We start from the raw sequence: 15,122 nt of genomic DNA, 5'->3' as shown, positions 1-15,122 counted from the left end.
TATACCATCAGGTGTGAGTGTGATTAGCTATTAAAAGCCGTTTTGAAAATCTGCCTCTAGTGACATCACAAGTGGGTGTGTCCACCTAGATGTATGACGCCTAATCACACTCACACCTAGTGGTATAATAAGTCACCTTTAATATAAATGTTATTGATATGATATGATACTATAACCACAGGACATCACCACCCCTCCATTAATATAAATGTTATTGATATGATATGATACTATAACCACAGGACATCACCACCCCTCCATTAATATAAATGTTATTGATATGATATGATACTATAACCACAGGACATCACCACCCCTCCATTAATATAAATGTTATTGATATGATATGATACTATAACCACAGGACATCACCACCCCTCCATTAATATAAATGTTATTGATATGATATGATACTATAACCACAGGACATCACCACCCCTCCATTAATATAAATGTTATTGATATGATATGATACTATAACCACAGGACATCACCACCCCTCCATTAATATAAATGTTATTGATATGATATGATACTATAACCACAGGACATCACCACCCCTCCATTAATATAAATGTTATTGATATGATATGATACTATAACCACAGGACATCACCACCCCCCTCCCCTTCGCGGGCATCTCCCTGGACATCCTGCCCGACAGCAGTGACCTCGGCGCCGACCTCAGCGACTACATCCACTACCGGGTCAGCCACAGCAGCCGCGTGGCCGCCAACGTTACCACGGCGACGGGCGTCGCCCCGGACCCCCTGCTGCTCAGCAAGTTTAGCAGCCAGCTGGTGGGGCGGAGCCACGGGGGGTCTCTCCTCTACCTGCAGCTGACCCTTGACCTCTTCCACAACCAGCACCTGGCGCTTAAGGGGGGAAACTACCGCGTGGTACCTGTCTCACTTTCAGAGGTACTGGAATATAGATAACTACTGCTAGTACCTGTCTCTCTCTCAGAGGTACTGAAATATATATAACTACTGCTAGTACCTGTCTCTCTCTCAGAGGTCCTGGAATATATATAACTACTGCTAGTACCTGTCTCTCTCTCAGAGGTACTGGAATATATACAACTACTGGTAGTACCTGTCTCACTCTCAGAGGTACTGGAATATATATAACTACTGCTAGTACCTGTCTCTCTCTCAGAGGTACTGGAATATATACAACTACTGGTAGTACCTGTCTCAGTCTCAGAGGTACTGGAATATATATAACTACTGGTAGTACTTGTCTCTCTCTCAGAGGTCCTGGAATATACGGAACTACCGGGTAGTACCTGTCTCTCTCTCAGAGGTCCTGAAATATATATAACCACTGGTAGTACCTGTCTCACTCTCAGAGGTACTGGAATATACAGAACTACCGGGTAGTACCTGTCTCTCTCTCAGAGGTACCAGAATATAGATAATGTATTAAAATATAATAAATATAATGAATTCACTACTTAACATATTCTATATTCTATATACTACTGGTAGTACCTGTCTCTCTCTCAGAGGTACTGGAATATATATTAATTCTCGTAGTACCTGTCTCTCTCACAGAGGGACTGGAATATATATAATAGATTCAATATAATAAATATAATATGTCCTCTACTTTAAAATATACTATATACTACTGGCAGTACCTTTCTTTCTCTCAGAGGTATTAGAATATAGATAATGTATTAAATATAATAAATATAATATGGATACTACTTTATAATAGAACACCTGACCCTAAAGTGAGGGACTACTGGTAGTACCTGCGTTGCTGTCAGAGGTCGGAGGTCAAATATCACTATATCATTACAACAATAATAAATGGTTGTCTGATTGTCACGTGAGGACCATGTTACCTAAATCCTGAACGATAAGTGGGGTGTCCGAATCATCACGTGGCGATGATGACAGTGTGGGTCAGGTGATGATTAACATGGACGGTCATGTGACCATGAAGTCACGGGGTCAGAGTTGGGCGTTGACCTGTGACCCCAGTGACCCGCCCCCCCCCTCCCCAGGTCTACCTGCTGATGTGCCGCGCTGCCTTCCCGGAGGCGGGGGAGTTCGAGAAGGTGTCCCCCCTGCTGAGCATCGCCCTGGCCTCCCTGCACCCCCTCTCCGACCAGCAGATGTTCAGAGCGCTGAACGCTGGCAGCATCCAGGGCCGGCTGGGCTGGGAGGAGCTGCAGCGCCTCCTCCACAGCCTGGACGGCTTCATGGTAGGGCCGGGCAGGGCACCCTAATGTGACCGGGGTCTTTTTCGACTTCTGGGTCAAACGATGTCCAAACTAATATAATCGAGTTGAACCGAACAGAACAGCTGGAGACATATTGGCACATTATTTCTCGATTTTGAGCATTTTCTATTTGAACATTTTGTGTATTATTTTAAGGGGGAATTGCAAAGGCCTCAGTTACAAAGTGTTTTTTTGGAGAGAAATGCTGAATACATTCATCGTGTTTTCAAACTCAAAAATAATCGTTTGAATAATCGTGATATTAACATCGACCGAAATAATCGTTAATAGGATTTTTTCGATAATCAAGCAGCCCTTCTTCATGGTACCCTGCATCATATCATCATATGTGATATTTATAGCATATCATACCATGAGTTACATATAATGAATATAAATATGATATTAGAGTACCATACATCAAACTATTATAAACTACATAAAAAATTATCATATACATATTATATATCATATCCTACTACAATATATAATATATCAAGTTTCGTATTTCAATACCACACACTTATCACTCATACTAACGTGTGTGTGTGTGTGTGTGTGTGTGTGTGTGTGTGTGTGTGTGTGTGTGTGTGTGTGTGTGTGTGTGTGTGTGTGTGTGTGTGTGCGTGTGTGAAGGTAAAGCGTAGAGACGGGACCCGCATGCTCTGCCACCCCTCCTTCAGGGAGTGGTTGGTGTGGCGCGCCGACGGGGAGAGCAACGACTTCCTTTGTGACCCAAGGTCAGTCTGGAGGTCAAAGTTCACATATTACAGGAAGTGATCCCTCAGCCTCCATGACAATCTGGTTATCTTATCATCATTCGTGTGTGTGTGTGTGTGTGTGTGTGTGGTTGTGTGTGTGTGTGTGTGTGTGTGTGTGTAGGAGTGGCCATGCTCTGCTGGCCTTCATGTTTTCTAGACAAGAGGGGAAGTTGAACAGACAGCAGACGATGGAGTTAGGACATCACATCCTAAAAGCACACATCTTTAAGGTAAGGGATCACATCCTAAAAGCACACATCTTTAAGGTAAGGGATCACATCCTAAAAGCACACATCTTTAAGGTAAGGGATCACGTCTTAAAAGCACACATCTTTAAAGTGAGGGATCACGTCTTAAAAGCACACATCTTTAAGGTAAGGGATCACATCCTAAAAGCACACATCTTTAAGGTAAGGGATCACATCCTCACAGCAAACATCTTTGATGTAAGGTTTCATATTCTTAAAGCACACATCTTTAAGGTAAGGTTACACATCTACAGATGATAAATCTTTCTCAGCCAAATGAAACGTGATGATGAATAGGGAATAGGGCTTTGAAGCACCTCTCTCTCTTTATCCTCCCCTACTGTCTCTCCTCCCTCCCTCTCTGTCCTCCTTCCGGTCCCCCCCCCCCCCCCCCCTCTCTCTCTCTCTCTCTCTCTCTCTCTCTCTCCCTCTCCCTCGCCCCCCAGGGTCTCAGTAAGCGGTCAGGTCTGTCCTCAAGTCTCCTTCAGGGTCTCTGGGTCAGCTCCAGTACAGACAACCTGTCAGCCGCCCTAGGCTCCCTCAGGAACCTCTACACCCCCAACATCAAGGTACACACACACACATCCCAAACACACCAACACACACACACACACCCACCCACAACCTGCGTACACACATCTTCTCTCGCTCTACAGGTGAGTCGTCTGTTGATCATGGGCGGGGCCAACGTCGCCTGGAGTACAGAGGTCCATGGCCACGCCCCCATTCTAGGTGTCCACGCTCACCTGGGTCACTTGGAGATGGTCTCTCTGCTGCTGGAGACGGGGGCTCCTTTGGAAGGGCCCACCGACACAGGCCTCACCCCTCTCTGTCTGGCTGCGGCAGGAGGCCATGACGCCCTGGTCAGCCTGCTCTGCAAGAGAGGAGCAAAGGTCAGTTCTTATAATGAAAATAATGAGCACTAAAATCCAAGAAATAAAATAACAACAAACATTAAGCAACACATACGTAACCCAAATAATACAGTTCAAAAGGGATAGGAAGAAGTTTAAAACTTTCCTGCTCCTACCCCCTCTTATTCTTTTATAGTTATTCACAGAAAATAAATATTCAGTTTGAACAAATCAGTGTCTATGATGTTCAGCTCGTAGGTTAAAACCAATCAAAGCTTTTGGACAAAACAATAACAAAATATTGGAACTGATGAACCAAGCTCATCAAACAAGAAATAGCAAAAGCAAAATTCACTGCTCCAACTCATAACAATTCAGAATGTTGTTTCTGAAGATTGGTTTTGATATAGTGGTCAATTCTTTCTGCTCATCATCGCAGCTGTTCTACAGACTAACAGCCTTTGTTGTAATACAGTGAGGTTTTTCATTGGTTCTTATTATCGTTAACACCATGCTGGAAGTGCTGTTGATTTAGTCGAGGGCAGGAAGAGTTGTCACCAGTATCAACACAGTGTTACAAAGTGCACCCACAGTATTTAACTAGTGTTAAGTAAGGGGTGAATCCATGTAAACACTGAATGAGGACAGTGTAAAACTAGTGCAAACCCAGTATCAACTCAGTGTAAACGCAGTGTTAACCTAGTGTTAACCCCAGTGTGAAGCTAGCGTCAACTGTAGTTAAACCCAGTGTTGTGTGTTGTTTTGTGTTATTTTGTGTTCCTTTGTGTTTCAGCTGCAGCACACTGATAAGAGTGGTCAGTGTGCTCTGGTCCATGCGGCTCTGAAGGGCCACACTGAGGTCCTCAGGATCCTGCTGCAGCAGGCCTGGGGGACCCAGCATCCCGCCGGGCCCCAGGCAGAGACCGGCCCCCAGGCAGAGACCAGCCCCCAGAGGGAGAGCAGTGGGGGGGTCGGTGTTGACGGGAGGAAACAGGCGGCTCAGCAGGCCCTCACTGCTGCCTCAGGGGCTGGACACACTCAGGTTAGAGATCTACTGTGTCTAGGTGGTCTGGATCTATCTGAATCCATCGGATCATATGATCCATCTGCTCTTATCTATATGGTCTATCTGGATCCATCTGGATGGATCTGATCCATCTGCTCTGAACTGTCTGATCTGATGTATCTGGATCTATCTGATCAACCTTCTCTTATCTGGTGAAGAATAGCTCTGAATCATAGGGAACTTAACAAGCCTCACCGTGTAGCCTGTTTTCTCATTCGACCCTGGTATGGATGAACCCCAGGTCGGAGATGTGTAACATTTTCGACCAATAAGAATGACTTCTGCCCCCCTCAAAAAAACACACCTGTTTATTTGGACCACACCTAGTTTCTGTCGTTTTTGCTATTGTTAAGTTGAGCTGAATTCTCATTCAGAGAATTAACGTTAAGGCTGGGTAATATTAAATCAAACATGAAAATGTATATAAAATATGTTTACACTATAAGTATCTTATAATGTCTCATGAAGTCTGAAAACAACTGTGGTTTGTTAAACAATAATGTGACGTAGAACTTCAGACTAGATATGAAATGTATTATTTCTGCTCATAGCTGTACAGTATCATCACAGCCCACTTGTCAGCCCTTTCTCTGGGTGTACACATGTACACATACACGTGATTAGTGTGTTGAGCCGTCGTCTTCCCCATCAGGTGGTGCAGTTATTGTTGGAGGAAGAGCAGATGGTGCAGATGGAGCTCCGAGACTCACTCTGGGGAGAAACAGGTTCTCTCCCTCATTCCTCTCACCCTAACAAACACACACACACATACACACACACAGACACACACACATACACACACACACACACACACACACACACACACACACACACACACACACACACACACACATAATGTTTCATCTGTGGTCTTCATAAGCATGTGGGGTAGATGAAGGCATGCCTCTTGCTTTTCAGGCTGATGGAATGGTTGTTTGTGTAGAGGGTTAACTCATGAATGGGTAGTTAGTGTAGAGGGTTAGCTCATGGATGGGTAGTTAGTGTTGAGGGTTAGCTGATTGACTGTAGTTAGTGTAGAGGGTTAGCTGATTGATGGGTAGTTAGTTGATAGGGTTGGTAGTTTGTGTAGAGTTATCTGTTGGATGGGTAGTAAGTTAAAAGGGTTATCTGATGGATGGTAGTTATGGATGGGGGTTAACTGATGGATGGGTTCTAGCTCTGGTACAGCTATTGTTAAGCTGCTTTAGAGAGAGAGAGAAATGGGCGAGAGATAAAGGGAGAGAGAGCGATGAAAGGTAAGAGAGAGATAGAGAAAGAGAAAGAGAGAGCGAGACGTTGAGAGAGATGAAAGAAGAAGGAAGGAGAGAGTGAGAGAGAGGGAGATGAAAGGGTAGAGGGAGAGAGAGAGGGAGAGAGAGAGAGATGGTTGCCCGGTTTTCTGTATCACTTCTTTTCCTTTAAAGCTCTATTTTTATACACTTCCTCTGTAGTCACATCTAAACACTTTTTATACTTTGTTTACTACATGAAAACATTCAGTCGACGAGAATTGGTCCTAAAGATTGTCCTCATTTACTCTTTTACTGGTCCTTTTCTAAATGACCGCTAGAACAGAAATTCCTAAAATAGCCAACTCAGGGAATCGGAGCCCCCATTAGACACAGACCACAGTTCTATGTTACAGAGCCCAGTAACAGAGACAAGGACTAAATCAGCTGAAAAGTTTTAAAATCCTCTCAAAAGAATTTCAAGTGTGTGTGAAATACTTGTAGTGTGTGTGTGTGTGTGTGTGTGTGTGTGTGTGTGTGTATGTATATGTGTATTCTGTGTGTGGGTGAGTCTGTGCGGGTGTATTCTGTGAATGTCTTTGTGCGTGCCTCTCAAACACATGGTCCATGTGACGCAGATACTTTCTCTATCTTTATTCTATATTGTCTCACTTAAAGCAATTTACTAAAATGAATGTACGTGAAGGATATTTACTCCTTTGGTCTATATCTTCACTGGTGAAGGCACTCGTAATTTTAATTTGCTTTGGACAGTGCTGGCTAAATTAATGTAATGTAATATAATGACTGTGTATGTGTGTGTGTGTGTGTGTGTGTGTGTGTGTGTGTGTGTAGCGCTCAGTTTGGCAGCCTCCAGAGGTCGGACAGAGATGTGCGTCTTCCTGCTGGAGAAAGGGGCGGAGCTAGAGACAGCCAATCAGAAAGGAATGACCCCCCTGCTGCTGGCGGTCAAACACGAACACACACAGGTTGAGATAAACACACACACATACACACACACACACACAAACTCACACACACACACACAAACTCACAATGGTAACGACACACACATGCACACACCACGCACGTACGTACACACAGACACACACAGACACACAAACTGACACACTAGTATTAGCAGTGTGTGATGCTGGTTGAGGTTTATTTACCTGTGTTGTTACCTGTCTGTTTTTGTTAACTAGTTGTGTGAGTTGCTGTTTAAGTTATGTTAACTAGTCTGCGTTTGTTCACCAGGTGTGTGAGCTGCTGTTTAAGGTTTGTTAACTAGTCTGTGTGTGTTCACCAGGTGTGTTGGCTGCTGGTTATGGTGTGTTAACTAGTCTGTGTGTGCCCACCAGGTATGAGCTGCTGGTTATGGTGTGTTTACTAGTCTGTTTTTGTTAACCAGGTGTGTGAGCTGCTGGTTATGGTGTGTTTACTAGTCTGTTTTTGTTAACCAACCAGGTGTGTGATGTGCTGGTTAAGGTGTGTTAACTAGTCTGTTTTTGTTAACCAGGTGTGTGAGCTGCTGGTTATGGTGTGTTTACTAGTCTGTTTTTGTTAACCAGGTGTGTGAGCTGCTGGTTAAGCGCGGTGCTGACGTGAACGCCAGCGACCAGTTGGAGCGATCGGCCCTGATGCTGGCGGCGGCTGACGGCCAGCTGGGCACGGTGGAGCTGCTGTTGGCTGAAGGTGGGCTCAGGGGTCGCCATGGTGACTGGTTGGGGTCTGATGGTTGGAGAACACTGTCCTACAGTCTGTATAGAAACACCCACACACTGCAACCATAAAACACACTGATTATGGAATATTGAGTTGAATTGAATTGAATTTATTACATTTATTTTAGAAATTCAATTAAAATCAAACATCAAAAATACAACACAAAACGAAAAGCACGAATGATCTATAAACAAAAACGATGTTCAAATTATTTCCCAAAGAAGAAAAATAATGATCATACAATAAGACGTTATACCTGTGGTATTTATATCATGTTACATGAAGAGTGGATGTACAGTAATGTCAGAATGTACAGTAACTCTGGTATTTATGCAATTTTATGTGAAGACTTGATGTACAGTAAATTCAGAATGTACAGTAAATGTGGTATTTACATCATGTTATATGAAGAGTCGATGTACAGCTACGTCCCCATGTATAGTAAATCCACCTAGGATTAATTGTTGAACTTCAATGTATTAGATGAGGCGTTTTTCCAGTGGGCGGGGGCTTGACCAGTGATCGTGAACCACACAGTGAGTGTGTGTTCTTGGGTGCGTTTCCAGGGGCCTCCGTGTGCTCCGTGGACCAGGGGGGCCTGACGGGGCTGGGCTGGGCCTGCCTGAAGGGCCACAAGAGCATCGTTCAGCTGCTGGTGGATCGAGGGGTCAGCCTGGACACCGCCGATAAACACGGGCGCACGCCGCTGGACCTCGCCGCCATGAACGGAGACGCCGACACCGTGAGGAGCTGGAGGGGGGAGGGGGGGGATGGACGATAGAGATGTACGTAGTAGATGTATATCGTAGATGGTAGATGTCAGGTGATATATGGTAGGTGGTTGGTGGTAGGGGATATAGGATAGGTGATAGGGGGTAGGTGGTAGCTTGTACGGGGGTAGGTTAATTCTGCTTCTCATCCCACCTCCAGCCCTATTCCCACACAGGTTTTTTGTGTTCCAGGTGAGCTACCTTGTGGAGCAGGGGGCCGCGGGGGACAAGGAAACCAGTGGCTCCAGAGCGCCAGAGAGACACACGCCTGCCCTGGTCACGTCTCTAAAGAAAGGCTCCAAGATTGGTACGTGCCCCCTCTCCACCGCATTACGGGACCCTGCCTGGACCAGTCTACAGTCTAACACTGCCCCACGTGACCAAGTCTACAGTCTAAACACACGTCCCATTCAGGTCAAAAAGGACCTCATGAGCGTTGGCCAGGGAGAATCGAAGCTCAGCGATTAGTTTCGCCTTCTGCCCACTACTAACAGCGCAGTTGACGGAGCTCCAGGTGGCAGAGTTGCCAGATTGGGCCAGATTTCCCGCCCAACCCTGGCTGCACGCTGCAGTCAGGGTTGCCAGTTTGGGCGGAAAATCTGGCAACACTGCCAGGAGGACTGCTAGTAGCTGACGGAGCTCCAGGAAGGCTGGGAAGTCAGCCGAGAGACCCTAGCATGACACTAAAGACAATAAACCAACAACCATAGTTTTAAACCACAGATTCAGACTCTGATTACTTTTTTAATCCTGGGGGGTGTCGTCTGAGGAGGAAGACTATAGTTTAGACTCGAGACAGTAGAGAGAGGACAAAACCCAGTTCATCTATTGGTACACAGTCTGTCTAATATATTCACAGTCTGTAGATCATACATACTGTATATCATACACAGACTGTATATGGTATATTTATGTAGGGTATGTGAAGGTCTGACTAAACCTGTTCATTCACACCTTCTATCTTGTTCCACCCCCCAAGGCTACAGAACGGCTCCCCATGACCGATCAGGTGGGTGGTCTTTAAGAGAAAGAGAGAGAGAGAGAGAGAGAGAGAGAACGAGAGAGAGAGAGAGAGAGAGAACGAGAGAGAGAGAGAGAGAGAGAGAGAGAGAGAGAGAGAGAGAGAGAGAACGAGAGAGAGAGAGAGAACGAGAGAGAGAGAGAGAACGAGATAGAGAGAACGAGAGAGAGAGAGAGAGAGAGAACGAGAGAGAGCGAGAGAGAGAGACTCTGACAGTGGGTTGGTTCTATATATTCCAGGTCATGCTACCTGGGCGATGGCATCCTCTAAGCCAGACATCCTGCTCATCCTGCTGCACAAACTCATGGAGGAGGGAAACATGTTGTACAAGGTTAACCCTGTTATTGATTAATCCCTTTTTAATAACATGATAAGTAATATGATTAATGAAATAATTATTGACTTGATTAATCACACTAAGAATAACATGACTAATCAAATGATCAATAGCATGATTAATGAAATGACTAATAACACTGTATAACATGATAAATGACATGATCAATAACATGATTTAAGAAAAGGTCATTAATAACAGGACTAACAGCATTATGAGTAACACCCCCCGCTCCTCAGAAGGGTCGCATGAAGGAGGCGGCCCAGCGCTACCAGTACGCTCTGAGGCGCTTCCCAGGCCACACCGCGGGAGGGGACCAGGAGCTGAAGGCCCTGCGGGACCTCAGGGTGTCCCTGTACCTCAACCTGTCCCGCTGCCGCCGCAAGACCAACGTGAGGACCGCCGTCACCGTGGCGACCGCGCCGCCGCCACTCCACCAATCGCACGCTGTGATTGGCCGAGAGGAATGACACCCTCGTTGCGTTGGTGGGAAGTGGTTCCGTGCTCTCCCAGCATAGGAGGTGGACCAACGTGATGGTGTCGTACACTGTGGTGTGAACAAGAGTGAGGCCGTGACGTAGGTTACATGTCTGGTTGCATGCGCGTGGTACGAGAGAGCCCGCAACCCACGTGGGTGACCTTGGGGAGATGGATGCGTAGAGGATGGGAAGGAACGGTATTTTTAGAAACTGGGTCGGGCAGCACTTCCAAGTGGCTATTGATTAAAGGGAGTTACCATCTAAATGACTCAATGTAAATGTGAGGACGCATGTATTGATATTCAACAGCTCACCCTTACTCTGATGCAACGGCCGTGTTCAGAGGTTCAGCTACGTTCATCCTGTTGGGAGAAGCAGTGACCTGTTTATACAGCTGTGTCTCTCGTATATAGCACAGTGTGTGTGTGTGTGTGTGTGTGTGTGTGTGTGTGTGTGTGTGTGTGTGTATCGGTGTGTATGGGTGACTCCAGGGCCTAATTGGGCTGCTATCAGTTATCTCGGGGTCCCAAGAGTCTTCAGGCGGTCAGTGAGATGAATAATTAATAGGTGGAAGGATTGAAACGTTCGCCTAACAAGACTATCGCTCTCCCTCCGTTTCTCTCTCTCATCTCTCCTGCTCCCTCTCGCCTCACTCATTCATCACTCAGTCCTCCATTCATCTCTGTCATCCCTCCCTCTCCTTCTCTCTCTCTCTCTCAGCTCTCCAATATCCTCCTCCTCCCACTCCTCTCCTCCTCTTCGTTCTACCCTCCTATCTCCTCCTCTCCTCCTGCCTACCATCTGTTATCTAAAGCAGATGATCTGCATGTCCCTGACACCATGTGTCCACTTATCATGTTAGCACACAGCGCTAGTCTGATAGCAACATTTAAACACTAAGCCAGGGAATCTCGTGGGTCTAAACTATCAAGGTCAGCCCCTCCAAATAGCTCAGCAGCATCGTTTAAGACAGAAAGAGTGGTCCATGCTGACTCTGCCCTTCTGTTGCTAGGCGGGCTACCCTATCACAGTCCACTCTTTCCCTAGATGTTCGGATACATTTCCTTCAGTCTTACAATCTTAAAACATTCAAAAAGATTCATTTGATTATGTAATACATGGTTGTATAATATCATATTTTACATTTTGTAAATGTAACAGTGTTATAATGAACTTAAGAAAGAAGAAACACAAAAGAGAAGATAAATAGGTCGCTGGACTGTAGGAATAGGCCGCTTTCTCCTCGAGCATGCTAAGCAAGTGGCGCTTAGACTGGCCGATGGAAAGAGGGTCCGAATTTGAGTTACATAAATATATGCAAATGTAAACAATTCTTCGGGCAGGAATGTGTAGTGGATAGGACTCCAGGTCAGAATGTTCTGGGTTCATTCCTGAGTACATCCTAGAAGAATATGACTCCCAATCCCCACTCGCCATGTGTCCGAGTTCACTCAGACTAATTTACCACTCAGACATTCAGATTAAAGCGTATGATAAATAGCTAAGTAGTAAAATTGCAGCTAAATTGTGAATAGTTTAGAGTTGTGCTTCATGATGTCCACAGCAAGGGAAAACGAAGAATGTAAACCCGTTCTCTCCGTGTTACACTGGTTCTGTTTTCAGCCTCTTCTCTCCTTTTTAAATCCTTTTAAAAAAGTTTTAGAACTCTTCTCTGTGGTTTGAACCCAAAACATTTTATTTATTTAGCATGGTCATTTATCTTATGTTACCGTAAGCATAGTTATCCGCACCATTTGATAGTTGTTACTGAAATAAGTCTCCAATTTAGAGAAGAAAGGGTTAAGATCCAAAACACTATGGGAATGTTCCACTCTGCTGCGGAGGCAGGTGGCTGAGGCAGGACCTAAGCCTTCTCTGTCTGTGTTAAGTCTCTTCTCTATGTTTTAAGCCTCTTCTTTCTGTACTAAGCCTCTGTTTCAATTCTCTTCTCTTTTTCAAGATTATTCTCTCTGTTTAAGGCCTCTAATCTGGTTTAATGTGTACTCTCGGTTGTGAGTCTATTTGTGAGTCTGTTTATGACTCTTCTCTTTGTTTTAAGCTTCTCCTTTTTTTCAGTATGTTCCCTCTGTTTTAAGCCTCAGCTTTTTTAAGTATGACGTCTCTGTTTCAAGACACTTCTATCTGTTTCACACCTCTTCTTTGTGCTTTCAGCCTCTTGTCTCTTTAAAGTCTGTTCACTCTGTTTAAGGACTTTGGCATCGCTGAGGACTTCGCCACCAAGGCCTTGGAGCTGAAGCCGTGGTCTTATGAGGCTTATTACGCCCGAGCCCGAGCCAAGAGGAGTAGCCGGTGAGGGCAGATAACCCCTCTGTGATACTGTACACAGTCTACACTAAAGCCCTGTCCCAACACTTCCCCTACCCCTCCATACTACCCCTCCACTCTGCCCTGTAGAGTCTCTAGGCTAAAGATGTTCCCAATACTGTTCCCCCTACTCCCGCCTACTCCACCATAAACCTCTATTCAGGCAGAAGACTTTCAATTTAAGGTAAAAATGCAATATCTGCGAGGGTAACACATTGTATTATGGACGTATGGTCCTGTCCAAGACAACTCCCTTCCCATTCGAGCAGTTTTACACCTTGTTTCCTGTTTTGTTACGGGGTATTCTACCTCACAAAAATCATCAACAATGACTGGCTGAAGCTTTCAGAAGGGGATCTCTGCACAGTTTACAGGCTTCGGCAACATGATTGGTCGAAACAGTTATTTTGCAGAAGAAAGTGAAACCATTCTACGACAGATCTAGTAGTAGTAGTAGTAGTGTGGTTTTGGTCAATTACGACGCTAGCTCTGTGAGGTAGGGGTAGAAGAATTCTCCCAGAATGCACTTAGATTTTCACTTCGACATGGCCGCATGCTTTCGGAGCACCAGTGTAAAGCTGATCTGCCCTTTGCAGACACTTTGCTGCGGCGCTGGACGACCTAAAGGAGGCCGCGCGACTGGCCCCCTCCAACAAGGAGATCCGTCGGCTGCTGACCCGCGTGGAGGAGGAGTCGCTGCTCCACCAGAAGTCCTCCTCCTCCTCCACCTCCTCCGGCCCCGTGCTGGAGAACAGCCCCTCCCACCACCCCCACCCTGCAGTGCCGGAGCCAGAGGGCCTGGACAGACAGAGCCCTACCGACAGACTCCTGCAGGAGAGGGAGGAGCAGGGGCGGCCGCAGGAGGAGCAGGAGGAGCAGCGCCAGACACAGTCTTGTGGGAAAAGGAGCGGTGAGTACTGGCCCCAGAACCCCTACGGCCCCAGGAGGCCCGAGGGTCCGGGGGAGCAGCAGTCCAGCCAGACCCAGCCCGGTCCCTCCCTCCAGACAGGGGCTGGTGGGCGGGTCGGGGGCCGGCCCCTCTCCCTGTGCGGACCCCCCAGCCCCTTGCCGGGCCGACACATGCCCACATCCCTCAGACCTCACATCAGCCCCCTTGCCCCAACCCCTGATGTGGATCCCTCTGCTCCTCACTGTCCCCAAGACCCCTACCTCCCCCTCTCCCCATCAGCCACCTCCCCTCCTCCCACCCTCCTACACCCCTACCACCCTCTCTCGCCCCCGGCCACCTCCCCCCCGCCCCCCCTCCTCCACTCCTATCTTCCCCTGTCTCCCCCGGCCACCTCCTCCCATGCTCCCCAGCACCACCCCTACCAGCCCCGCTCCTCCAGTTTCTCCCGGGTCTCCGACCGCCTGACCAACCCCCCCAGCATGCTGGACAGTCTCTCCCTGGAGGGGAGGCGTGACCTGGGCACCGCGGGGTCTCGGGGCTCCAGTTCCAGCCAGGCCTCTAGCGGCGGGAACCTGTCGGACTGCGGCCGCCAGCAGGAGGCGCCACGCCTCCCCAGGAGCAGCGGCAGCTTCAAGACCAAGCAGGAGGTGAAGCCCCGCCCCTTTATGGGCGTCATGGACAAGTCGGTCAGAGTCCAGACCCACCAGACACCATCAAGTAGGGGGGGAGGTGGAGGAGGAGGAGGAGGTGGAGGAGGAGGTGGAGGAGGAGCAGCAGAGGGCTTCAACATGTCGCTGGTGGAGTTCCAGATGTTGAACAGTGAGCTGCAGTGGGGGCCGTACCAGGAACAGGGGGTCCCCGCAGGTCCCGGAAGGGAGTTTAGCGAGGCGAGGGCCAACAGAGATGCCCCCCCCCTGCACCGCGGGCCCATCAAACCCAAGCGCTCCTTCATTGAGTCCAATGTGTGACTGTGCTCCCCGTCGCCCTCCGGTGGCCGCTCACAGTTTTAATGCTCCTTTAAATCCTTTGGCCTTGAGCTTATATCTATACAGCAAGGGTAGTTAATAGAACATTACAAAGAAATAATATTCTTAGAATGGGTATGTGTTATTCCTAGAAATATGAATCCTAAAGAGACATTTACTACGTGCATGATATTTAAAC

The 15,122-nt window shown here is 47.1% G+C and overlaps 1 protein-coding gene across 1 annotated transcript in view; it reads left to right on the top strand.

The window, feature by feature from the left end:
- The window catches only part of LOC307075781 (protein TANC1-like), a gene marked incomplete at both ends in the record, with an annotated part of 36,854 nt that extends 21,928 nt beyond the window's left edge, over positions 1-14,926 (top strand). The window contains 17 exons of the mRNA XM_079736476.1: positions 609-920; positions 2,015-2,215; positions 2,870-2,973; positions 3,116-3,224; positions 3,689-3,811; positions 3,899-4,135; positions 4,890-5,138; positions 7,963-8,086; positions 8,683-8,858; positions 9,079-9,193; positions 9,866-9,895; positions 10,147-10,238; positions 10,484-10,636; positions 12,933-13,033; positions 13,645-13,828; positions 13,976-14,179; positions 14,369-14,926. Coding sequence (XP_079592602.1) covers positions 609-920; positions 2,015-2,215; positions 2,870-2,973; positions 3,116-3,224; positions 3,689-3,811; positions 3,899-4,135; positions 4,890-5,138; positions 7,963-8,086; positions 8,683-8,858; positions 9,079-9,193; positions 9,866-9,895; positions 10,147-10,238; positions 10,484-10,636; positions 12,933-13,033; positions 13,645-13,828; positions 13,976-14,179; positions 14,369-14,926 — 3,072 coding nt within the window. The remainder of the gene's footprint in view (positions 1-608; positions 921-2,014; positions 2,216-2,869; positions 2,974-3,115; positions 3,225-3,688; positions 3,812-3,898; positions 4,136-4,889; positions 5,139-7,962; positions 8,087-8,682; positions 8,859-9,078; positions 9,194-9,865; positions 9,896-10,146; positions 10,239-10,483; positions 10,637-12,932; positions 13,034-13,644; positions 13,829-13,975; positions 14,180-14,368) is intronic.
- Between the last annotated feature and the right edge of the window lie 196 nt (positions 14,927-15,122).

The sequence above is a fragment of the Pollachius pollachius genome (assembly GCF_949987615.1).
Source record: "Pollachius pollachius genome assembly, chromosome: 5".
Taxonomy (NCBI): domain Eukaryota; kingdom Metazoa; phylum Chordata; class Actinopteri; order Gadiformes; family Gadidae; genus Pollachius; species Pollachius pollachius.
Note: the sequence above shows the minus strand (reverse complement) of the source record. Positions and strands in the feature narration are given on the sequence as shown.